The 27,689-nt window shown below is 45.2% G+C and overlaps 1 protein-coding gene across 1 annotated transcript in view; it reads left to right on the forward strand.

Annotated features, from left to right (window-relative positions):
* tat (tyrosine aminotransferase) overlaps positions 1–27,689 on the forward strand; it is an 85,915-nt gene that overhangs the window by 43,196 nt on the left and 15,030 nt on the right. The window contains exons 7-8 of the mRNA XM_060837885.1: positions 3,859–4,011; positions 25,748–25,876. Coding sequence (XP_060693868.1) covers positions 3,859–4,011; positions 25,748–25,876 — 282 coding nt within the window. The remainder of the gene's footprint in view (positions 1–3,858; positions 4,012–25,747; positions 25,877–27,689) is intronic.

Raw genomic sequence — 27,689 nt, forward strand, 5'->3', positions numbered from 1 at the left:
GAGACTGGGCCTCCACTGCCCTCTGGGGCAGAGCATTCCACACAGCCACCACTCTCTGGGTGAAGAAGTTTCTCCTCATCTCTGTCCTAAATGGTCTACCCCGTATTTTTAAGCTGTGTCCTCTGGTTCGGCCCTTACCCATCAGCAGAAACATGTTTCCTGCCTCCAGAGTGTCCAATCCTTTAATAATCTTATACGTCTCAATCAGATCCCCAGTCAGTCTTCTAAACTCAAGGGTATACAAGCCCAGTCACACCAATCTTTCAACATAAGATAGCCCTGCCATTCCAGGAATTGACCTCATGAACCTACGCTGCACTCCCTCAATAGCCAGAATGTCTTTCCTTAAATTTGGAGACCAGAACTGCACACAATATTCCAGGTGCAGTCTCACCAGGGCCCTGTATAGCTGCAGAAGAACCTCTTTGCTTCTATACTCAATCCCTCTTGTTATGAAGGCCAGCATGCTATTAGCCTTCTTCACTACCTGCTGTACCTGCATGCTTGCCTTCATTGACTGGTGTACAAGAACACCCAGATCTCTTTGTACTGCCCCTTTACCTGAATTGATTCCATTTAGGTAGTAATCTGCCTTCCTGTTCTTGTCACCAAAGTGGATAACCATACATTTATCTACATTAAACTGCATCTGCCATGCATCTGACCACTCACCTAACCTGCCCAGGTCACCCTGTAATCTCCTAACATCTTCCTCACATTTCACCCTACCACCCAGCTTTGTATCACCAGCAAATTTGCTAATTTACTATTAATACCATCTTCTATATCATTAATATATATTGTAAAAAGCTGCGGTCCCAGCACTGATCCCTGCGGTACCCCACTGGTCACTGTCTGCCATTCCGAAATGGAGCCGTTTATCACTACTCTTTGTTTCCTATCAGCCAACCAACTTTCAATCCAAGTTAGTACTTTGCCCTCAATACCATGCACCCTAATTTTGCTCACTAACCTCCAATGTGGGACTTTATCAAAAGCTTTCCGAAAGTCCAGGTACACTACATCCACTGGATCTCCCTTGTCCATCTTCAGAGTTACATCCTCAAAAAATTCCAGAAGATTAGTCAAGCATGATTTCCCCTTCATAAATCCATGAGGACTCTGACCTATCCTGTTACTGCTATCCAGATGTGTCGTAATTTCATCCTTTATAATAGGCTCCAGCATCTTTCCCACCACTGAGGTCAGACTAATTGGTCTATAATTTCCTGCTTTCTCTCTCCCACCTTTCTTAAAAAGTGATACAATATTAGCCACCCTCCAATCCGCAGGAACTGATCCCGCATCTATCGAACTCTGGAAAATAATCACCAATGCATCCACGATTTCTTGAGCCACCTCCTTCAGTGCCCTGGGATGTAGACCATCAGGCCCCGGGGACTTATCAACCTTCAGACCTAACAGTCTCTCCAACACCAATTCTTGGCAAATATAATTCCCTTCAGTTCAGGTCCTTCAGCCACTGTTACCTCAGGGAGATTGCATGTGTCTTCCCCAGTGAACACCGATCTGAAGTACCAATTCAACTCTTCTGCCATTTCTTTGTTCCCCGTAATATATTCCCCTGTTTCTGTCTTCAAGGGCCCAATTTTAGTCTTAACCATTTTTTTTCCTTTCACATACCTAAAAAAGCTTTTACTATCCTCCTTTATATTTTTGGCCAGTTTACCTTCGTACCTCATTTTTTTCTCTGCGTATTTCCTTCTTAGTAATCCTCTATTGTTCTTTAAAAGCTTCCCAGTCCTCCATTTTCCCACTCATCTTTGCTATGCTATACTTTTTCTCTTTTGACTTTATATGTTTCTTAACTTTCCTCGTCAGCCACGGCCACCCCTGCCTCCTCATAGGATCTTTCTTCCTTTTTGGAATGAACTGATCCTGCACCTACTGCATTATACCCAGAAATATCTGCCATTGTTCCTCTACTGTCATCCCTGCTAAGGTATTGAACTTTGAACTGAATATCATCCCTTACCAAGAGGGCCATCACACCCCCCTCTGCCCGTCACTCTGTCCTTACAATAGCACGTGTCAGCACATAAGTCCTGATGAAGGGCTTACGCCCGAAACGTCGAATTTCCTGCTCCTTGGATGCTGCCTGACCTGCTGTGCTTTTCCAGCAACACATTTTCAGCAAAACACGTATAGCCTTGAGTATTCATTTCCCAGGCCCTGTCCACTTGAAGCCGCATCTCAGTTATCTCCATAATATCATAGCTGCCAATTTCCAAAAGAGCCTCAAATTCACCATCTTATTTCTAATACTTCGTGCATTCATATATAGTATTTTTAATTTGTTTCTGCCCTCACCCTTCCTATCAAGCCCACTCAACCTTACAGCATGATCCCTTTCTGAGTTTTCTGCCTCATTGATACAGTTGTCTTTCTTGACTTCCCTTGTTCTAACTTTCCCTTCAATTTCCTTCTTTAAACATCCAGTTTGTTCCCTCCCTCCCGCTACTTAGTTTAAACGTAGCTGTGTTGCAGTAGCAAACCTGCCTGCCAGAATGCTGGTCCCTAACCTATTAAGGTGCAAACCGTCTCTCTTGTAGAATTTATGCTTACCACAAAACATATCCCAGTGATCCAAGAAATTAAATCCTTGCTTCCTGCACCAGTTCCCCAGCCACACGTTCAAGTCCATTATCTCCCTGTTTCTGGTCTCTCCATCCCGAGGAACTGGAAGCAAACCGGAGATCACCACCCTGGATGTCCTGCTTTTCAGCCTTCTTCAGAGTTTTCCGAAATCCCGCTGTAGAATGTCCCTCCTCTTCTTCCCGACAGTATTTGTGCCGACATGCACCACCACCTCTGGCTCTTCACTTTCGCCCTTGAAGATTTCCTGCACTCTGTCTGCGATGTCCTTAATCCTGACACCAGGAAGGCAACACACCATCCTCAAATCCCACCTGTTGCCACAGAAACCCGGTTCAGTCCCTCTCACTATGGAGCCCCCTGTTATCACAGCTCTGTGTGATGTCTGACTCCTCGGCTCTGCCTCCACGCTAACTTTTGATTGACAGACATGACTGCCTCTCAGACTGGCAGTGTCATCTGTCTCTACTGTTCCCAAAAGATTCAACTTGTTCCTGACAGGTACTTCCCCCGGGGTCTCTTGCACCTGTCTCCTCTCTGCCTTCTTCATCATACAACATACAACATAGAACATAGAAAAATATAGCGCAGTACAGGCCCTTTGGCCCTCAATGTTGCGCCGATCCAAGCCCACCTAGCCTACACTAGCGCACTTTCCTCCATATGCCTATCCAATGCCCGTTTAAATGCCCATAAAGAGGGAGAGTCCACCACTGTTACTGGCAGGGCATTCCATGAACTCACAACTTGCTGAGTAAAGAATCTACTCCTAACATCAGTCCTATACCTACCACCCCTTAATTTAAAGCTATGCCCCCTCGTAATATCTGACTCCATACGTGGAAAAAGGTTCTCATGGTCAACCCTATCTAAACCCCTAATCATCTTGTACACCTCTATCAAGTCACCCCTAAACCTTCTTTCCTCCAATGAAAACAGCCCCAAGTGCCTCAGCCTTTCCTCATACGATCTTCCTACCATACCAGGCAACATCCTGGTAAACCTCCTCTGCACCCGTTCCAGTGCCTCCACATCCTTCCTACAGTATGGCGACCAAAACTGCACACAATACTCCAGATGAGGCCGCACCAGAGTCTTATACAACTGCAACATGACCTCAGGACTCCGGAACTCAATTCCTCTACCAATAAAAGCCAGAACTCAATTCCTCTACCAATAAAAGCCAGTCATCTACCAATCATCTAACCTGTGTCTCTAACCTGTGATTTTTGTATTCTCTAGGTCTTCCCTGAGTGCAAGTTCATTGCCCTTAGCTCACTGAGCAGCAATGTCCCAATCCTGTCCTGTGGTGGTCTGGCCAAACGGTGGCTTGTACCTGGCTGGCGAATGGGCTGGATTCTCATACACGACCGAAGCAATATCTTTAACAGAGAGGTGAGTTTAATTAGGAGACTGATCAATCAGTAGGTCTTTGCATGGCAGGGACTTCCAAATCCAAAAGTCAATGGATCAATATGCTAGTTGGCATGTGCAGAATCTTGGAAGAATTTCAGTGCAGGGCCACACAATTTAGAGAGTGCACTGGTCGGAAAGTAAGTTATCACTGCAGGATCTCTGGTCTCTGACTTGCCATTGTCACCACTGTATTTATAAAGCTAGTGAAGTTGAGTTCCTGATCAATGGTAACTTCCAGGATGTTAATAGCGGGTGGGTTCATCAATGGTAACACCATTAAATGTTAAGGGTCAATTGTTGGATTATCTCTTCTTGGAGATGATCATTGCCTGGCATTTGTGTGGTGCGAAATATTATTTGCCAGCGATCAGCCCAAGCCTCGATACATGCAACTGGACAGGGTCTGCTTTTACATTTGAGAGGGTGAACGTTGAAAGGAGACATGAGGAGTAAATATTTTACACAGAGTGGTAGGAGTCTGGAGTGTGCTGCCAGTGGTGGTGGTGGAGGCAGTTTTTGATAGGGGCATTTAAGGGACTTTTAGCTGTGCACATGATTATGCAAGGAATGGAAGTATATGGACCAAGGGCAGGCAGAAGGGATTAGTTTAATTTGGCATAGTGTTCAGCACAGCATCATGTGCCAAAGGGTGCAATCCTATGCTGTACAGTTCTATGGTGAAAGTGAGGACTGCAGATGCTGAAGATCAGAGTCTAGATTAGAGTGGGGCTGGAAAAGCACAGCAGGTCAGGCAGCATCTGAGGTGCAGGAAAATTGACGTTTCGACCTGTCAGGCCGGGAGAAAGCTGTAGAGCACGGGAGCCGTGGTTTACGAAGAATCTCTGGTCAATAGGAAGAAGAAGGCTTATGTTAAGATGAGATGTAAAGGCTCAGTTAGGGCGCTTGAGGGTTGCAAGGTAGCCAGGAAAGACCTAAAGAGAGAGCTCAAAAGAGCCAGGAGGAGACATGAGAAGTTGTTGGCGAATAGGAGCAGAGTAAACCCTAAGGCTTTCTGTAGGTATTTAAGGAATAAAAGAATGACAAGAGTAAGATTAGAGCCAATCAAGGATAGTAGTGGGAAGTTGTATGTGGAGTCAGAGGAGATAGGGGAAGCACTTAATGAATATTTTTCAACAGTATTCACTCTAGAAAATGACAATGTTGTCGAGGAGAATACTGAGATGCAGGCTACTAGACTAAGCGTGTTTGAGGTCCACAAGGAAGAGGTATTAGAAATCCTGCAGAGTGTGAAAATAGATAAGTCCCCTGGGCCGGTTGGGATTTATCCTAGGATCCTCTGGGAAGCCAGGGAGGAGATTGCCGAGCCTTTGGCATTGATCCTTAAATCATCATTGTCTGCAGGAATAATGCCAGAAGACTGGAGGATAGTAAACGTGGTTCCCCAGTTCAAGAAAGGGCGTAGAGACAACTCTGGTAATTATAGACCAGTGAGCCTTACTTCAGTTGTTGGTAAAGTGTTGGAAAAGGTTATAAGAGATAGGATTTATAATCATCTAGAAAAGAATAATTTGATTAGGGATAGTTAGCGTGGTTTTGTGAAGGGTAAGTCGTGCCTCACAAACCTTATTGAATTCTTTGAGAAGATGATCAAACAGGTAGGTGAGAGTAAACTGGTTGATGTGGTGTATATGGATTTCAGCAAGGTGTTCGATAAGGTTCCCCACAGTAGGCTATTGTACAAAATGTAGAAGAATGGGTTTGTGGGAGATATAGCAGTTTGGATCAGTAATTGGCTTGCTGAAAGAAGATAGAGGGTGTGGTTGATGGGAAATGTTCATCCTGGAGTCCAGTTACCAGTGGTGTACCGCAAGGGCCGGTGTTGGGTCCACTGCTATTTGTCATTTTTATAAATGACCTGGATGTGGAAGCTTTGGGAAGGGTGCAGAGGAGATTTACTAGGATGGAGGGAAGGTCTTACAAGGAAAGGCTGAGAGACTTGAGGCTGTTTTCATTGGAGAGAAGAAGGTTGAGAGGTGACTTAATAGAGACATATAAGATAATCAGAAAGTTAGATAGGTTGGACAGGGAGAACCTTTTTCCAAGTATGGTGACGGCGAGCACGAGGGGGCATAGCTTTAAATTTAGGGGTGATAGATATAGGACAGATGTCAGAGGTAGTTTTTTTACTCAGAGAGTAGTAAGGGTATGGAATGCTTTGCCTGCAACGGTAGTAGATTCGTCAACTTTAAGTGCATTTAAGTCGTCATTGGACAAGCATATGGATGTACATGGAATAGTGTAGGTTAGATGGACTTCAGATTAGTAAGACAGGCCGGCGCAACATTGAGGGCCGAAGAGCCTGTACTACGCTGTAGTGTTCTATGTTCTAACTAAGGGGAACAGCTGCATCCTTATCCATTCTGTCTATGCCCCTCAATCTTGTAAATCTCAATCAGATAGCCCCTCAGTCTTCTCAACAAAAACAACACCATCATAACCAACCTTTCCTCATAACTTAAATTTTCCATCCCAGGCAGCATTGAGGTGAATCTCCTTTGCACCCCCTCCAATATAATCACATCCTTCTTGGAATGTGACGACTAGAACATCACACTGTACTCTAGCTGTGGTTTCACCAACGTTCTAAAGAACTCCAACATGACTTCCCTGCTTTTGTAATCTATGCTTTGATTGATAAAGGCAAGTATCCCATATGCCTCTTACACCACCCTACTGGCATGCCCTTCTTTCTGCCTTTATAGATATATGGACAAGCACTTCAAGGTCCCTTTGTTCCACAGAACTTCTAGTGTCATACCATTCATTGTATAGTTTCTTGTCAAAGTATTCCTTCCAAAGTGTATCATCTCACATTTTTCACAGTTAAATTCCATCAATTATTTAATCTTTTCCAACATTTCCATCTTAAAATCAGTTTTTTTTCCGACAGTCAACAATGGTTTCATGGCCATAACTCAACTTCTAATTCCAGGCATTTATTGAAATCAAATTTCACCACCTACCATGGTGAGAATCAAACCCGGGTCCCCAGAACACCACTAGGGTCTCCATAGCACCAGGACCTCCCCTATATGCTGGAGGATGACCCACAATGCCCTTAGGTAACAAATTCCAGGATTTTGACCCAGCAGCAGAGAAGGAACAGTGACATATTTCCAAGTCAGGATGATGAATGGTTGAAGGGGAGCTTGCAGTTTGTGGTGTTTCCATGTATCTCTGGCCCTTGTTTTTCTAGATAGAAGTGGGCTTGAGTTTGAATGATACTGTCGAAGGACCGTAAGTGAATTTTTGCAGTGCATCTTGTAGATTTACACTGTGCTGATACGGCCTGGAGAAGCCAATCAATCAGGCTGCTTTTTTTGGATAGTCAAGTTTCTTGAGTGTTGTTGGAGCTGACCCCATTCAGGCAACTGGGGAGTGTTCCATCATTCTTCCATCATTACATCCCCACTTCTGACCTTATGATGGACAGAAGGTCATTGATGAAACAGCTGAAGATGGTTGCGCCAAGGACATTATCCTGAGAAACTTCTACAGTGATATGCAGGAGCTCAAATGCCTGACTCCTAAAACCACAGTCATCTTCCTGTGTGCCAGGAATGACTCCAACCAGTGGAGAGTTCACCACCACAACCTATCGATTCCAGTTTTGTGAGGGCTCCTTATGCCACACTTGGTCAAATGCAGCAGTGATGTCAATGGATGTGACTTTTACCTCACCACTGGGATTCAGCTCTTTTGACCATGTTTGAAGAAAATCTGTAATGAGGTCAGGAGCAGAGTATCCCTGCGAAACCCAAACTGGGCATTACTCAGCAGCTTATTGCTGAGCAAGTGCTGCTATATAGCACTATTGATGACCACCTTCTATCACTTTAATGATGATCAGAAGTAGATTGATGGGGTGTAATTCCAGGGTTTGATTTGTTTTGCTCTCTATGTGTAAGGCATACATGGGCAATATTCCACATTGTTGGGTGGAAGTCAGTGTTGTAGCTGTACTATTGTCGGAATGTTGTCAGAGCCCATAACCTTTGCAGTATCCACTGTCTCCAAGGTTTCTTGATGTCACATGGAGTGAATTGAATTGGCTGAGGGCTGGTTATCTGTAGTGCTGGGAACTTCTAGATGAGGTGAAGACAAATCTTCCACTTGGCACTTCTGCTTGAAAATTGTTGAAAATGCTTTAGCCTGATCTTTTACACTGATGTGTTGTTCTTGTCCATCATTGAGGATGGTGATGTTTGTGGAGCCTCATTCTTCAGTGGGGTGTTTCAATGTCCACCACATTTCACAACAGGATGTGGCAGGACTGCAGAGCTTAGATCCGATCCATTGGTTACAGGATCGCTTAGCTGTATTTATCACTTGCTGCATATCCACTTTGACATGCAGCAGTCCTGTTTTGGTGGCATCAGTTTGACATCTAATTTTCAGGTATACTTGGTGCTGTTCCTGGCATGCTCTCCATTGAATCAGAGTTGATCCCCTGGCTTGATGGTAATGGCTGAGTGGGGGATATGCCGGGCCATGAGGTTACAGATTGTGCTGGAGTACAATTCTGCTGCTGTTGATGGATGCTCAGTCTTGAGCTGGCAAAAACTCCATCCCATATTCCCAATTCCTTCGTCTCCGCCGCATCTGCTCCCAGGAGGACCAGTTCCAACACTGCACAGCCCAGATGGCCTCCTTCTTCAAGGACCGCAGATTCCCCCCAGACGTGATCGACGATGCCCTCCACCGCATCTCCTCCACTTCCCGCTCCTCCGCCCTTGAGCCCCGCTCCTCCAACCGCCACCAAGACAGAACCCTACTGGTTCTCACCTACCACCCCACCAACCTCCGCATACAACGTATCATCCGCCGTCATTTCCGCCACCTCCAAATGGACCCCACCACCAAGGATATATTTCCCTCCCCTCCCCTATCAGCGTTCCGCAAGGACCACTCCCTTCGTGACTCCCTCGTCAGATCCACACCCCCCACCAACCCAACCTCCACCCCCGGCACTTTCCCCTGCAACTGCAGGAAATGTAAAACTTGCGCCCACACCTCCACACTCACTTCCCTCCAAGGCCCCAAGGGATCCTTCCATATCCGCCACAAGTTCACCTGTACCTCCACACACATCATCTATTGCATCCGCTGCACCCGATGTGGCCTCCTCTATATTGGGGAGACAGGCCGCTTACTTGCGGAACGCTTCAGAGAACACCTCTGGGCCGCCCGGACCAACCAACCCAACCACCCCGTGGCTCAACACTTTAACTCTCCCTCCCACTCCACCGAGGACATGCAGGTCCTTGGACTCCTCCACCGGCAGAACATAACAACACGACGGCTGGAGGAGGGGCGCCTCATCTTCCGCCTGGGAACCCTCCAACCACAAGGTATGAATTCAGATTTCTCCAGTTTCCTCATTTCCCCTCCCCCCACCTTGTCTCAGTCGGTTCCCTCAACTCAGCACCGCCCTCCTAACCTGCAATCTCCTTACTGACCTCTCCGCCCCCACCCCACTCCGGCCTATCACCCTCACCTTGACCTCCTTCCACCTATCCCACCTCCATCGCCCCTCCCCCAAGTCCCTCCTCCCTACCTTTTATCTTAGCCTGCTTGGCTACTCTCTCTCATTCCTGATGAAGGGCTTATGCTCGAAACGTCGAATTCCCTATTCCTAAGATGCTGCCTAACCTGCTGTGCTTTGACCAGCAACACATTTTCAGCTGTGATCTCCAGCATCTGCAGACCTCATTTTTTACTGTTTGAAGTCTGACCTATTTAGCACAGTGATAGTGCCATACAACACAATGGAGGGAATTCTCAATGTGAAGGCGGGACTTCATCGCCATAAGGGCAGTACGGTGGTCAGCCCTTATTGTCATTGACAGATGTATCTGCAGCTGACAGATTGGTAAGGATGAGGTCAGGTATGTTTTACTTGCTTGTTGGTTCCCTAACCACCTGCTGCTGACTCAGCCTAGCAGCTATCTCCTTCAGGACCCAAACAACTTGATCAATAGTGTTACTGCCGAGTCACCCTTGGTGGGAGACATTGAAATCCTCCACCAGAGTACATTTTGTGCCCTTGCCAGTGCTTCCTCCAAGTGTTTTTCAACATGGATGGGAGGTATCCGTGGATTCATCAGCTGAGGGAGGACGGTACGTGGTAGTCAGCAGAAGATTTCCTTGTCCGTGTTTAACCTGGAACCATGAGACTACATGGGGACTGGAATCAATGTTGAGGACTCCCGGGGAAATTCCCTCCTGACGGTATGCCACTGTGCCGTCATCTCTGCTAGATCTGTCCTGCTGGTGGACTGCACATATCCAGGAATGGTGATGGTGGTGTCTGGGGCATTATCTGTAAAATATGATTCCATGAGTATGATTATGTCAGGCTGTTGCTTGACCAGTCTAAGACAGCTCTCCCAATGTTGGCACTAGTTCTCAGATTTAGTGTGGAGGCCTTTGCAGGATCGGCAGGGCTGTTTCTGCCATCGGGAATGTAGGACCAATTTGAAACTAGGAATTGAGAGGGCTAAAAGGGGTCATGAGATATCTTTAGCAAAAAGGATTAAGGAGGTGGGCGGCACGGTGGCACAGTGGTTAGCACTGCTGCCTCACAGCGCCTGCAGACCCGGGTTCAATTCCCGACTCAGGCGACTGACTGTGTGGAGTTTGCACGTTCTCCCCGTGTCTGCGTGGGTTTCCTCCGGGTGCTCCGGTTTCCTCCCACAGTCCAAAGATGTGCGGCTCAGGTGAATTGGCCATGCTAAATTGCCCGTAGTGTTAGGTAAGGGGTAAATGTAGGGGTATGGGTGGGTTGCGCTTCAGCGGGTCGGTGTGGACTTGTTGGGCCGGAGGGCCTGTTTCCACACTGTAAGTCTAATCAAAAATCCCAAAGCTTATTATTTATATATAAGGAGCAAGAGGTAACTAGAGAAAGGGTTGGCCTATTCAAAGACAAAGGAGGAAAGTTATGCGTGGAGCCAGAGAAAATAGATGAGATTCTTAATGAGTATGTTGCATTGGTATTCACTGGTAAGTAGGCATAAGGAGGGAGGAAGTGATGGGCATTAAGGCATTAAGGTGGACTAGTCCCCAGGTCCAGATGGGATCTATCCCAGGTTACTGAGGGAAGCAAGAGAGGAAATAGCTAGAGCTTTAAAGAATATCTTGAACACGGATGAGATCCCAGAGGACTAGAGAATTGCCAATGTTGTCCCCTTGTTTAAGAAGAGTAGCAGGGATAATCCAGGTAATTACATATCTTGAGCCTGATGTTAGTGGTAGAGAAGCTGCTGAGGGGTAGGATCTATTCCCATTTGGAAGAAAATGGGCTTATCAGTGATAGGCTACATGGTTTTGTGCAGGGAAGGTCATTTCTTACCAACTTAATAGAATTCTTTGCGGAAGTGACAAAGTTGATTGATGAGGGAAGGACTGTAGATGTCATTTACATGGACTTCAGTCAGGTGTTTGATAAGGTTTCCCCATGGTAGGCTGATGGAAGAGATGAAGTAACATGAGGTTCGGGGTGTACTAACGAGATAGATAGAGAACTGGTTGGGCAACAGAAGACAGAGAGTAGTAAAGGAAGGGAGTTTCTCAAAATGGAGAACTGTGATCAGTGGTGTTCCACAGGGATCCATGCTAAGACCAATGTTTTTTGTGATATACATAATTGATTTGGAGATAGGTACATGTGGTCTGATTAGTAAGTTTGCAGATGACACTAAGATTGGTGGAGTAGCAGAATGAAGGGGACTGTCAGAGAATACAACAGAATATAAATAGACTGGAGAGTTGGGCAGAGAAATGACAGATGAGAGTTCAATCTGGGCAAATGTGAGATGATGTATTTTGGAAGATCCAATTCAAGAGCGAATATATTAAATATAAAAGTCCTTGGGAAAAATGATGTACAGAGAAATTTGTGTGTTCAGGCCCCTTGTTCCCTGAAGGTGACAATGCAGGTCAGCGGTGTGGTCAAGAAGGCAATATGGCATGCTTTCCTTCATTGGATGGAGCATTGAGTACAAGAGTTGGCAGGTCATGTTACAGTTTTGTAAGACTTTGATTCAGCCACATTTGGAATACTGCATACAGTTCTGGTTGCCACATTACCAAAAGGATGTGGATGCTTTGGAGAAGATGCAGAGGAGGTTCACCAGGATGTTGCCTGGTATGGAGGGCACTAGCTATGAAGAGAGGTTGAGTAGATTAGGATTATTTTCATTAGAAAGATGGAGGTTGAGGGGGGACCTGATTGAGGTCTACAAAATCATGAGAGGTGTAGACAGGACGGATAGCAAGACGCTTTTTCCCAGAGTGGGGGACTCAGTTACTAGGGATAACAAGTTGAAGGTGAGAGGGGAAAAGTTTAGGGGAGATATGCATGGAAAGTTCTTTACACAAAGGGTGGCGGGTGCCTGGAACATGTTGCCAGCAGAGGTGTTAGAGGCAGGAACGATAGTTCCATTTAAGATGTATCTAGACAGATGGAGAAGAAAGTGAGGACTGCAGGTGCTGGAGGTCAGATTCGAGATTGTGGTGCTGGAAAAGCACAGCAAGTCAGGCAGCATTTGAGGAGCAGAAGAATCAATCATTACTGATGAAGAGCTTTTGCCAGATACCTGAATAGGTAGGGACAAAGAAATACAAACCCTTAGGAAATAGGTAACAGATTTAGACAGAAGATCTGGATCAGCACAGTCTTGGAGGGTCAAAAGACTTGTTCTTGTGCTGTAATTCTCTTTGTTCTTTATTCTTTGTTCTTTACCGGTGACTAGCTCAATGTCAGGTGATCTGTCTTGTTTAATTTCTTCATTGTATCAATCACTACAAAGTCTCAACAAATGAATGAAACTGAATCATAAGTCCATAAGACCATTAGATTTTGGAGCAGAATTGGGCCATTCAACCCATTGAATTTGCTGTGATATTCGATTATGGCTGATATATTTCTCAAGTACATTCTCCTGCCTCTCCCTGTAAATCTTGATCATCTTACTACAGAGTTCCACAGATTAACCATTCTGGCTGAAGACATTCCTCCTCATCTCAGTTCTAAAAGGCCATCTCTTCACCCTAAGACGATACCCTGAAGTCTTCGTCTTTCCAACTAGTGGAAACACCTTCTCCATGTCGAGTCTATGCAGGCCTCTCAGTATTTTCCAAGTTGCAGTCAGATTTTGCCCTCATTTTTCTGAGCATTGAGTACAGATCAGAGTCCTCAGCCGCTCCGCATATGACAAGAATCACCCCAGGATCATTCGAGTAAATTCAGCACATAGAACATAGACTATAGAATGCTACAGCATAGTACAGGCCCTTCAGCCCTCGATGTTGTGCCAACCTTTTATCTATGCTAAGATCAAACATACATAGAGCACAGAACATAGAACAACACAGCACAGAATAAGCCCTTCAGCCCTCAATGTTGCGTCGACCTGTGAACTAATCTAAGCCCAACACTACCCCATCATCATCCATGTGCTTATCCAAAGATTGGTTAAATGTCCCTATTGTGTCTGAGTTAACTACATTGGCAGGCAGGGCATTCCACGCCCTTACCACTCGCTGTAAAGAACCTGCCTCTGACATCTGTCTTAAACATATCACCCCTCAATTTGTAGCTGTGCCCCCTCGTACAAGCTGACATCATCATCCCAGGAAAAAGACTTTTACTATCTACCCTATCTAATCCTCTGATTATCTTGTATATCTCTATCAAATCCCCTCTTAGTCTTCTTCTTTCCAATGAGAACAGACCCAAGTTTCTCAGCCTTTCCTCATAAGACCTTCCCTCCAGACCAGACAACATCCTGGTAAATCTCCTCTGCACCTTTTCCAATGCTTCCACACCCTTCCTGTAATGGGGTGACTAGAACTGTACACGGTATTCCAAATGCAGCCACACTAGCGTTTTGTGTAGTTGCAGCATGACATTACGGCTCCGGAACTCAATCCCTCTACCAATAAAACCTAACACAACCGTACGCCTTCTTAACAGCACTATCAATCTGGGTGGCAACTTTCAGGGATCTATGGCTATGGACTCCAAGATCCCTCAGCACATCCACACTACCAACAGTCTTTCCATTGACTCAGTATTCTGCCTTCCTGTTATTCTTCCCAAAGTGAATCACCTCTCATTTATCTGCATTGAACTCCATTTGCCACCTCAATTCTGCAGTTTGTCCAAGTCCCCCTGCAACCTACAACATTCTTCCACATTGTACACTACTCCGCTGACATTAGTGTCATCTGCAAATTTATTAACCCATCCATCTCTGCCAGCATCCAAGTCATTTATAAAAATGACAAACAGCAAAGGTCCCAAAACAGATCCTTGTGGCACACCACTAGCAGCCAGGCTGAATATTTTCCATCAACCACCACTCACTGACTTCTTACAGAAAGCCGGTTTATAATCCAAACTGCTCGAACAAAGAACAAAGAAAATTTACAGCCCAGGACCACGTCCTTCATCCCTCCAAGCCTGAGTTGATCCAAATCCACTGTCTAAACCTGTCGCCCAATTCCTAAGCATCTGTATCCCTCTGCTCCCCACCTACTCACGCATCTGTCCAGATGCATCTTAAATGAATCTACCGTGCCTGCCTTACTACCTCTGCTGGCACCACGTTCCAGACACCCACCACCCTCTGTGTGAAGTACTTGCCACGTGTATCCCCCATATACTTTCCACCTCTCACCTTGAAAGTGTGACCTCTCGTTACTGAATCCTTCACTCTGGGAAAAAGCTTATCTCCATCTATCCTATCTGTACCCTTCATGATTTTGTAAACCTCAAACAGGTCCTCCCTCAATCTCCTTTTTTCTAATGAAAACAAGCCTAACCTACTCAGCCTTTCTTCATAGCTAGAACCTTCCATACCAGGCAACATGCTCATAAACTTTCTCTGCATCTTCTCCAAAGTGTCCATATCCTTTTGGTAATGTGGCGACCAGGACTGTACACAGCATTCTAAATGTGGCCGAACCAATATCATGAACAATGTTAACATGACCTGCCAGCTCTTATACTCAATACCCCATCCGATGAAGGCAAGCATACCATATGCCTTCTTGACCACTCCATCCACCTGTGCAGCAACCTCAAGGTACAATAGACCTGCACTCCCAGATCCCTCTGCCCATCAACTTTTCCCAAGACTATTCAGTTCATTGTAAAATTCACTCTAGAATTAGACTTCCCAAAATGCATCACCTCACATTTGTCTGGATTGAACTCCATCTGCCACTTCTCCACCCAACTCTCCAGTTTATCTATATTCTCCTGTATTCTTTGACAGCCCCTTATGCTCCCTGCTACTCCACCAATCTGCTTGTCATCTGCAAACTTGCTGATCATACCAACAGTGCCCTCTTCTAGATCATTTATGTATATCACAAACAACAGTGGCCCCAGCACTGATCCCTGTGGAACACCACTGGTCACCTTTCTCCATTTCGAGAAACTTCCTTCAACTACTACTCTCTGTCTCCTGTTGCTCAACCAGTTCTTTATCCACCTAGCACACCATGTGACTTCACTTTCTCTATTAGTTTACGATGGGGAACCTTATCAAACGCCTCACTAAAGTCCATGTATATGACGTGTACAGCCCTTCCTTCATCTATCAACTTGATCACTTCCTCAAAGATCTCTATTACTTTGGTAAGGCACAATTTCCCCCGTGCAAAACCATGTTGCTGATCACTGATAAGCCAATTCTTTTCCAAATATAAATAGATTTTATCCCTCAGTACCTTCTCCAGCAACTTTCTCATCACTGATGTCAGGCTCACTGGTCTGTAGTTACCCAGAATATTCCTAATACCATTCTTGTACAGGGGGACAACATGAGCAACCCTCCAGATTAGAGTGGTGCTGGAAAAGCACAGCAGGTCAGGCAGCATCCGAGGAGCAGGAAAATCGACATTTCGGGCAAAAGCCCTTCATCAGGAATGAGGCTGGGAGCCTCCAGGGTGCAGAGATAAATGAGAGGGAGGTGGGGCTGGGGAGAAGGTAGCTAAGAGTGCAATAGGTGGGCTTGAAGGTGATAGATCCGAGAGGAGGGTGGAGCGGATAAGTGGAAAGGAAAATTGGCAAGTAGGCCAGGTCATGAGAATGGTGCCCAGGGGAACAAAGAGCAAAGAATATTCCAGCACAGGAACAGGCCCTTCGGCCCTCCAGGCCTGCACCAATCCAGATCCTCTATCTAAACCTGTTGCCTATTTTTTAAGGATCTGTATCCCTCTGCTCCCTATTCATACATGAATCTGTCTAGATACATCTTAAATGATGCTATTGTGCCCACCTCTACCAGCTCCGCTTGCAAAATGTTCCAGACACCTACCACCCTCTATATAAGACCATAAGGCATAGGAGTGGAAGTAAGGCCATTCAGTCCATCGAGTCCACTCCGCCATTCAATCATGGCTGATGGGCATTTCAACACCACTTACCCACATTCTCCCCGTAGCCCTTAATTCCTCGAGACATCAGGAATCTATCAATCGCTGCCTTGAAGACATTTAGCGTCCCGGCCTCCACTGCACTCTGCGGCAATGAATTCCACAGGCCCACCACTCTCTGGCTGAAGAAATGTTTCCGCATTTCTGTTCTGAATTGATCCCCTATAATTTTAAGGCTGAGTCCACGGGTCCTAGTCTCCTCGCCTAATGGAAAAAATTTCCTAGCCATGTATTATCTTGTAAGTTTCTATTAAGTCTCCCCTTAATCTTCTAAACTCCAATGAATACAATCCCAGGATCCTCAGCCGTTCCTTGTATGTTAGACCTACCATTCCAGGGATCATCCGTGTGAATCTCCACTGGACACGCTCCAGTGCCAGTATGTCCTTCCTGAGGCGTGGGGACCAAAACTGGACACAGTACTCCAAATGGGGCCTAACCAGAGCTTTATAAAGTCTCAGTAGCAAAACGATGCTTTTATATTCCAACCATCTTGAGATAAATGACAACATTGCATTCGCTTTCTTAATCACAGACTCAACCTGCATGTTTACCTTTAGAGAATCCTCGACTAGCACTCCCAGATCTCTTTGTACTTTGGCTTTACGAATTTTCTCACCGTTTAGAAAGTAATCCATGCTTTTATTCTTTTTTTCAAAGTGCAAGACCTCGCATTTGCTCACGTTGAATTCCATCAGCCATTTCCTGGACCACTCTCCCAAACTGTCTAGATCCTTCTGCAGCCTCCCCACTTCCTCAGTGCTACCTGCCTGTCCACCTAACTTCGTATCATCGGCAAACTTCGCTAGAATGCCCCCAGTCCCTTCATCCAGATCATTAATATATAATGAGAACAGCTCCGGCCCCAACACTGAACCCTGCGGGACATCGCTTGTTACTGGCCGCCATTCCAAAAAAGAACCTTTTATCCCAACTCTCTGCCTTCTGTCAGACAGCCAATCCTCAATCCATCCCAGTAGCTCACCTTGAACACCATGGGCCCTCACCTTGCTCAGCAGCCTCCCGTGTGGCATCTTATCAAAGGCCTTTTGGAAGTCTAGATAGACCGCATCCACTGGGTTTCCCTGGTTTAACCTACTTGTCACCTCTTCAAACAATTCCAACAGGTTTATCAGGCACGTCCTCCCCTCACTAAATCCATGTTGACTTGTTCCAAGTCAAGAACAAGTTGTAAAGAACTTTCTACTCATAACTCCATAAACTTTTCCCCTCTCACCTTCAACTCGTGAACCCTAGTAATTGAGTTCCCCAAATCTGGGAAAATGCTTCTTGCTAAGGTGGGAGGAGGGGAAATGAGGAGACTGGTGAAGTCTACATTGATGCCCTGGGGTTGAAGTTTTCCGAAGTGTAAGATGAGGCATTCTTCCTCTACATAAGGCTCACTGGTCTATGCTTAGTTGGGCCATCTCTACTGTCCTTCTTGAACAAAGGCACAATATTTGCAATCCTCCACTCCTCTGGTACAAAACCTGTAGAAAATGACGACTCAAAGATCAAAGCAAAGGCTCCTCCCTACCTACATACTCTACATTTTACTATCATCCATGTACCTATACAGAATCACTTAAATGTCCCTAATGTATCTGATTCTAATACCACTGCTGGCAGTGTATTCCATGCACCCACCACTCTCTGTGTAAAAAACCTACCTCTCCCCAAAACCTTCCTCCAATCACCTTAAAATTATGCCACCTCATTATAGCCATTTCTGCCCTGGGAAAAAGTCTCTGGCTATCCAATCTATCTATGCCTCTCATCATCTTGTGCATCTCTATCAAGTCACCTCTCATTCTTGTTCGTTCCAATGAGAAAAGCCCTGGCTCCCTCAAACTTTTTTCATTACACAAGCTCTTCAGTCCAGGCAGCAGCTGGTAAATCTTCCCTGAACCTTCTCTAAAACTTCCACATTCTTCCTATGATGACGGAACCAGAATTGAACACAATATTCCGTGTGTGGTATAACCAGGGATTTGTAGAGCTGCAGCATAACCTTGCAGCTGTTAAAATCAATCCCCCGCTAATGAAAGCCAACACACCATATGCCTTCTTAACAACCTTATCAACCTGGGTGGCAACTTTGAGGGATCGATGGATATGGACCTCAAGATCCCTCTGTTCCTCTGCACTGCCAAGAATCTTGCTTTTTACCCTGCATTCAAATTCAACGTTCAAAAATGAATCACTTCACGTTTTTCCAGCGTGAGTTCTACCTGCCAGTTCTCAGCCCAGCTCTGTATCCTGTCAATGTCTCATTGCAACCTACAACAGCCTTCCACACTATCCACAACTGCAGCAATCTTCGTGTCATCGGCAAATTTACTCACCCACCCTTCCACTTCCTCATGCAAGTCATTTATAAAAATCACAAGGAGCAGAGGACCCAGGACAGATCCTTGTGGAATACTACTGGTCACTGAGCTCTCGGCTGAATACTTTCCACTTACTATCTTCTACCAGCCAATTCTGTATCCAGACAGACGGATTTCCCTGTATTCCATGCCTCCTTACTTTCTGAATGAGTTTACCATGGGGAACATTATCAAATGCCTTGATAAAATCTATATACACCACATCCACTGCTCTACCTTCATCAGCGTTTCTTGTCACATCCTCAAAGAATTCAATAAGACTTGTGAGGCATGACCTGCCCCTGACAACGCCAAGTTGACTCTCTCTAATCAAACTATGCTTTTCCAAATAATCATAAATCCTATCTCTCAGAATCCTCTCCAATAATTTTCCCACTACCAATGTAAGACTGACTGGTCTATGATTCCCAGGGTTATCCCTACTCCCTTTCCTGAACAAGGGAATAACATTTGCCACCCTCCAATCATCTGGTAATATGCCAGTGGACAGTGAGGATGCAAAAATCATCACCAAAGGTGCAATAATCTCTTCCCTCGCTTCCTGTCGTAACCTAGGGTATACTCCGTCTGGCCCAGGGAACAAAGAACAAAGAAAATTACAGCACAGGAACAGGTCCGTCGGTCCTCTAGGCCTGCACCAATCTAAACCTGTTGCCTATTTTTTAAGGATCTGTATCCCGCTGCTCCCTGCTCATACATGTATTTGTCTAGATACATGTTAAATGACGCTATTGTGCCCACCAATACCACCTCCTCTGGCAATGCGTTCCAGACACCTACCATCCTCTATGTAAAGAACTTTCCACTCATAACTCCATAAACTTTTCCCCTCTCACCTTCAACTCGTGACCCCTAGTAGTTGAGTTCCCCAAATCTGGGAAAAAGCTTCTTACTATCCACTTTGTCTATACTTCTCATGACTTTGTAGACCTCAATCAGGTCCCCCCTCAACCTCTGTCTTTCTAATGAAAATAATCCTAATCTACTCAACCTCCCTTCATAGCTGTGCCCTAGTGAACATCCTGGTGAACCTCCTCTGCACCCTCTTCAAAACATCCATACTTTTGGTAATATGGTGACCCAGAACTGAACACAATGTTCCAAATGTGGCGAAACCAAAGTCACATACGATTGTAACATGATTCGCCAACTCTTGTACTCAATACCCCGTCCAATGAAGGAAAGCATACCGTATGCCTTCTTGATCACTCTATCAACCTGCGTTGCCACCTTCAGACTACAATGGACCTGATACCCAGATTTCTCTGTACATCAATTGTCCCCAGGGCTTTTCCATTTACTGTATAGTTTGCTCATGAATTGGATCTTCCAAAATGCATCACCTCACATTTGCTCAGATTGAACTCCATCTGCCATTTCTCTGCCTAACACTCCAATCTATCTATATTTTGCTGCAGTTTCTGACAGTCCCCTTCACTATCTGCTACTCCAACAACCCTGCTAATCAGACCACCTATACTTTCTTCCAGATCATTTATGTATGTCACAAGCAAGAGTGGTCCTAGCACGGATCCCTGTGGGACACCACTGGTCACAGTTTTCAATTTTGAGAAACTCTCTTTCACTACTGCTATCTATCTCCTGCTGCCCAGCCAGTTCTCAATCCATCCAGCTAGTACACTCTGGACCCCATCTCAGTTCACTTTCTCTATCAGTCTACCATGGGCAACCTTATCAGACTTGTCTATCCTCAACTTTTTCAAAATTTTGAGCACACCCTCCTTCTTAACATCAACGTTTTCAAGTGTATCACTCTGTTCACATTGTCCTCACAAATGAAAAAGACCTCTCACTTGTGAATACTGAAACAAAGTATTCATTAAGGACCTTCTCTACCTCCTCTTACTCCAGACTTTAGTACCTTCCACTATCCCTGATTGGATTACCCTCACTCTGGCCATCCTCTTGTTCCTCATATAAGTATAAAATGCCTTGGGATTTTCCTTAATCCTGCTCACCTAGGCGTTCTCATGCTCCGTTCCAGCTCTCCTCAGTCCATTCTTCAGTTCTCTCCTGGCTAACTTGTAATTTTCTTGAGCCCTGTCTGATGCTTGCACCCTCAAACTTAAGTAAACTTCCTTCTTCCTCTTGGCTAGATGTTCCACATCTATTGTCATCCAAGGTTCCTTCGCCCTGCTGTCCCTCCTTGCCTCAATGGGACAAACCTATTCAGCACTATCGGCAAGTGCTCCCTAAAGAACCTCCACATTTCTATCATGCAATTCCCTGCGAATATCTGCTCTCAATTTATGCTGCACAGTTCCTGCCTAATAGATATGCAATTTCCTCCCCCCCGCCCCACAATTAAATACTTTCCCATGGTGTCTGCTTCTGTGTCTCACCATGATTAAGTAAAGGTCAGGGAGTTGTGATCACTATCATCGAACTGCTGTCCCACCAAGAGATGTGACACCTGACCTGGTTCATTGTCAAGTACCAAATCCAATATGGCCTCCCCTGTAGTCGGCCTATCTACATATTGAATCAGGAATCCTTCCTGGACACACATGACAAAATCTGCTCCATCCAAACTATTTGTAGTTGAAGTCACCCATGACAACAACCCTGTTACTTCGGCACCTTTCCAAAATCTGTCTCCCAAATTGCTCCTCTGTGCAATTGGGAGTGGGGTGGGGGGGGGGTGGGGGGGGATCTATAGAAAACTCCTAATAAAGTGACTGTTCCTTTCCTGTTTCTGACTTCCACCCATACTGACTCAGTAGACAAACCCTCCTTGATGACCTCCCTTTCTACAGCTATGATACTGTCCCTGATTGGCAATGCCACTTCCCAACCTCTTTTACCGCCTTCTTTATTCCTTTTGAAGCATCTAACCCCCAAACTTCCAACAACCATTACCACCCCTGTGATATCCATGTCTTCGTAATGGCCACAACATCGTACCTCCGAGAACTGATCCATGCTCTAAGTTCATCACCCTTATCCCTGACACTTCTTGCATTAAAATAGACATACTTCAACCATCACATTGACTGCAACTTTGTTCTAGCAACTGTCTATCCTTCCTGACAGACTCTCTGCACGCTGTATCTGTCAGTTCACCAGCTACCCCATTGTCTGATCTGTAGCTCCGGTTTCCATCACCCTGCCAAACTAGTTTAAGCCCTCCCAAAGAGCTCTAGCAAACCACCTGCCCAGGATATTGTACCTTTCCGGTTCAGATACAACCCATCTTCCTTGTACAGATCCCACCTTCCCCAGAAGGTATCCTAATAATTCACATATTTGAAGCCCTCCCTCCTGCACCAGCTCTGCATCCACATGTTCAGCTGCACTTGCTCTATGTTCCTAGCCTAACTAGTCCATGACATTGGTAGGAATCCTGAGATTACTACTCTGCTCATCCTACCTTTAAGCTTCCAACCTAACTTCCTACATGCATGTTTCAGGTCCTGAATCCCTTTCCTAGCTATGTCATTGGTACCAATGTGTATCATGACTTCTGGCTGCTCTCCCTTCCCCGTAAGAATTTGTAGGCACAATCTGAGACATGCCTGTCCAGGCACCCGGGAGGCAACACACCATCTGGGAGTCTCGCTCACGACCACAGAATCTCCTGTCTGTTCCTCTCACAACTGAATCTCCTATCACTGTTGCTCTCCTATTCTCACTCATCCGTTCTGAGTTACAAAGCCAGGCCCAGTGCCAGAAACCTGACCACTGTGGCTTTCCCTGGTGGATCGCTGATCCCCACAGTGTCCAAAGGGATATAATTATTATTGATGGGAATGGGCACAGAGGATCCCTGCACTGTCTGCCTATTCCCTTTCCCTCTCCTGACAGTTACCCAGCTACCCTTATCCTGTAACTTAGGTGTGACTACATCCCCATAACTTCCCTCAATCATCCCTTCAGCCTCCCAAATGATGCAAAGTTCATCCAGCTCCAGCTCCTATTCCCTAATGCAGTCTGTGAGGAGCTGGGGTTGAGTGCACTTCTTGCAGGTGATGTCAGCAAAGACACTAGTGGTGACCCTTACCCCCTGCATCCTGAAGAGGAGCATGCAACTGCCCTAGCATCCATCCCCTCTGTTTTAAATTGCCAAAAGAGATTTTAAAAATCCCTACCTTACCAACCCTCTTCACAGAGTCTTTTATTTTGGTTCGAGGAGGAAGGCATGTATCTAAATGACATCCTTCATTAGACACAGGGCCCAAAACTGCTCGCAATATTCTAAAGGTGGTCTGACCAGAGCCTTACAAATCCTCAGCAGTACACCTCTGCTCTTGTTTTCTTTTCCCACTCACTCATTCTGTCCAAATCTGTCTTCAGCCTCTGCGCTTCCTCAACACTCCCTGTCCCTCCACCTATCTTTGTGTCATCTGCAAACCTAGCAACAATGTCATAAGTTCCTTTATCCAGATCATCCAGGATAGACAAACTACACACCTATCAATCCCTCATTACTTACATCTGGGGATTAGTGCCAAAATTGAGAGAGCTGCCTTAGCCAAACCACACACCATCCTGACTTGGAAATATATCACCATTCCTTCACTATTGCTGGGGTGTCAAAATTCTGGAATTCCTTCCTTAAGAGTATTGTGGGTTCATGTACAGCACCTAGACAGTAGCAGTTCAAAAAGACAGCTCTCTACCATCTTCTCAATGACAACCAGAAGTGGGCAATAAATGCTGGCCGAGCCAGGGACACAAGTGAATTGATGAAAAGGTATTGCTTAATAGCACTGTTGACAATACCTGCCATCACTTCACTGACTATCAAGAATACATTGAGGGAGCATTAACTGGCTGGGTAAGATTTGACCTATTTTTGATGTACAGGACATAACTGGGCACAATGTTGAGACTGTATTGGAACTGTTTGGCTGGGTGTTTGGCAAGGTTTGAAGCAATGTACTATCACTGGAATATTGTCAAGGCCCTAGTCTTTGCAGTATCCAGTGCCTTCAACTGCTTCTTGGAATCTCTACTCTGATCAGGCCCCTTATAATTTTGAAAGCCTCTATCCAATCTTCTCACATTCTTTGCCCTTCCAAGGAATATAGTTTTAACCTCTCCACCTATCCTCATAACTGAAGTTTTTCTTCCCTGGAACCATTCCTGTAAGTCTCTTCTGCATATCAATAACAAGTATTGGGGCGGCACGGTGGCTCAGTGGTTAGCACCAGGTCCCTAGGCTTGATCTCAGCCTCAGGTGACTGTCTGTGTGGAGTCTGCACATTCTCCCAGTGTCTGCGTGGGTTTCCTCCGGGTGCTCTGGTTTCCTCCCACAGTCACAAAGATGTTCAGGTCAGGTGAAATGGTCATGCTAAATTGCCCAGTGTTAGGTTCATTAATCAGAAGGAGATGGGTCTGGGTGGGTTACTCTTCGGAGGGTCGGTGTGGACTTGTTGGGCCGAAGGGCCTGTTTCCACACTTTAGGGAATCTAATCCAGCTAAGTAACATTTGTGCAACACAAGTGCTTGGAAATGACCATCTCTACTGAGAGAATCTAATCATTTCCTTTTGATATGCAGTGATAGTAACATTGCTGACTCCCCTATTATCAACACCCTGGGGATTATCATTGACCAAGGGCAAGTCAGATAATAGAAATCATGCAGTGAGAAATTTGCCTCCTGACTCCCCAGAGATAATCCACTATGGGAAACGCAAGTCAGGAGTGTAATGGGAGACTCCCTACTTGCTTGGATGAGTGAAGATCCAACAACATTCAAGAAGCTTGACACCATCTATGATAAGGCAGCCCTCTTGATTGGCACCACTTTCAGAAACATCCATTCCTTCCACCACTGCAGCAGAATATATTATCTACAAGATGCACTGTAGAAATTTGCCAAGGCACCTTGATTTTTGCAGAGAAATTCTGTCTTCTGGCTATTCTTAATTCACCCAGATTTTTTCCATGTGACTGTCAATTTTATCCCAAATAATTGTTTCAAGAAATTTCTACACTCATGTAGTTAAACTGACTTGTCTTTAATTGGTAGGCTTATTCTTAAATCTTTTAAAAATAAGGTTATGACATTTGTAATTTTCTCGTCATCTTGGCACTGTCCCTGAGTCTCGAGAAAATTGAAAGATTACTGCCAGTACTTCTGTAGTTTTCACTGTCATCTCCTTCATTATCCTGATTGCATCTCACCTGGACTCAGCACACTCCAACCTCTGGTTGATCCTTCTCCCTTAAAAGGATGTCATACAGCTGCTCGATGACATCCTTCATGTTTCAATATTTCTCAACTTGAGAACAGAAACCTTACCATCCGAAGAGACACAGCAATTTGCCCACATAATGCAATGTGTAATTAATTATTTGTGAATAGTCATTTTGTTGGGCATGGCTTAATTATCGCTAAGAAAGGCCACATGTTGTCAAAGTTTTTCACTTTGCACACATCAGGAAAACCTGCATTTATATTGTATGAGAGGACAGTGCCGATTGGTTAGTAAGTGATCTCTGATTGGGAGACAAATTACAATATAGAATGTACCCGTTAATGATGACTGGCTGTTAATAGTCAGGAAGTTTTAAATTTTTAAACATGGATGATTGATTCTGATTGGTCAAAGCATTGCCCTGAGCTTTGATAAAATGTGTCTTTTTCTCATTAAACTTAAATTAATTATTTAGCCAGTGTTGTGGCTAAATGTAGGATGAATTGTATAAGATGTAAACTGAACCAATGATTTGTTCCAGAGTGATGCTGGAAAAGCACAGCAGGTCAGGCAGCATCCGGGCTCCTCAGATGTTGCCTGACCTGCCGTGCTTTCCCAGCACCACTCTGATCTAAACTCTGGTTTCCAGCATCTGCAGTCCTCACTTTTTCCTAATAATGTGTTCCAACAGATTCGAGCTGGCTTAGTCTCTTTGAGTCAAAGAATTCTTGGCCCTTGCACAATTGTACAAGGAGCACTGGAAAATATTCTGAACAAAACACCTGAAGAGTTTTATGATGGAACCATCAGCTTCCTGAAGGTAATGATGTGCTAATTGTCAATCCCAAAGTTTGAGTGGCCTCTGACCTGTACAGAAGTTAGGCAGCGAGCCCATTGAGTCAGTGCTGGCTCTCTGTCAAGCAATCGAGTCAATGTATGTCTTTCACTGTACCCCAACCAGGAAGGTTTCTTCCCTCAGGTGATGAGCCAATCTTCATTCGTAATTCTTTTTTATCTATTCATTTATGGGATTTGAGCATGACAGGCTGGCCAGTATTTATTGCCCATCCCTAGTTGCCCCTGTGAAGATGGTAGTGAAGGTGAGTTACCATCTTGAACCGCTGCAGTCCACCTGATGTGGGTTGATTCACAATGCCCTGAGGGAAAGAATTCCAGAGTTTTGACCCAGTAATAGTGAAGGAATGGTGATACATTTCCAAGTCAGGATGGTGAGTAGCTTCAAGGAGAACTTGGAGGTGATGGTGTTCCCATGTATCTGCTGACCTTGTCCTTCTAGATGAAAGTGGTCATGGGTTTGGAAGTTGCTGTCTGAGGATCTTTGGTGAATATCTGCATTGCATCTTGTAGATACACACACTGCTGCTATTGATTGTTGGTGGTGAAGGAAGTGGATGCTTGTGAATGTGGTGCCAATCAAGCAGGCTGCCTTGTCCTGGATGGTATCAAGCTTATTGAATGTTGTCAGGGTGCACTCATCCAGTCAAATGGGGAGTATTCTATCACACTCCTGACCTGTGCCTTGTAGATTGTGAACAGGTTTTCAGGAGTCAGGAGGTGAGTTACTCACTGCAGTGTTCCAACCCTCTGACCTGTTGTTTTTATGTAGGGAGTCCAGTTGAGTTTCTGATCAATGATAACCCCCCGCCCAAGATGTTGATAGTGGGGGATTCAGGATTGGTAACACCATTGAATGTCAAGAGGCAGTGGTTAGAGTGTCTCTTATTGGTGATGGTTATAGCCTGACATTTGTGTGGCACAAACATTACTTGTCATTTGTCAGACCAGCCTGGATATTGTCTCAATGTTGTTGTATTTAAATATGCACTGCTTCAGTGTCTGAGGAGTTGCGAATGGTGCCAAACATTGTGCAATCATTGGCAAATATCCCCACTTCTGACCTTATAACAGTGGCAAAGTCATTGATGAAGCAGCTGAAGTTGGTTGGGCCTAAGACACTACCCTGAGGGACTCCTGCAGAGATGTCCTGGAGCTGAGATGACTAACCTCCAGCAACCATAATCATTTTCCTATGTGTCACATATGACTCCAACGACGAGAGAGTTTGCCCCTGATAACCATTGGTTCCAGTTTTGCTTGGGCTCCTTGATGCCATACCCAGTTCAATGCAGCCTTGATGTCAAAGGCTGTCACTCTCACCTCCCCTTGTTTGAACCAAGGCTGTAATGAGATCAGGAACTGAGTGACCCTGGAGGAATTCAAACTGGACATCACAGAGCAGGTTATTGCTGAGCAGCTGCTGCTTGATAGCACTGTTGATGACACCTTCCATCACCTTGCTGATGATCGAGAGTGGACTGATGGGGCAGTAATTGGCTGGGTTGGATTTGCCCTGCTTTTTGTGTCCAGGACATACCTGCAAAATTTTCCACATTGTCAGGTAGATGCTAGTTTTGTAACTGCACTGGAACAGCTTGGATAGGGGAGCAGCAAGTTCTGCAACAGGATTCTTCAGTACTATTGCCGGAATGTTGTCAGGGCCCATACCCTTTGCAGTATCCAGTGTCTTCAACAATCTAGTGAATTGGCTGAAGACTAGTATCTGTAATGCTGGGGACCACTGGAGGAGGCAGATATGGATTATCCACTCAGCA

This window comes from Hemiscyllium ocellatum, chromosome 17 (assembly GCF_020745735.1).
Source record: "Hemiscyllium ocellatum isolate sHemOce1 chromosome 17, sHemOce1.pat.X.cur, whole genome shotgun sequence".
NCBI classification, from domain to species: domain Eukaryota; kingdom Metazoa; phylum Chordata; class Chondrichthyes; order Orectolobiformes; family Hemiscylliidae; genus Hemiscyllium; species Hemiscyllium ocellatum.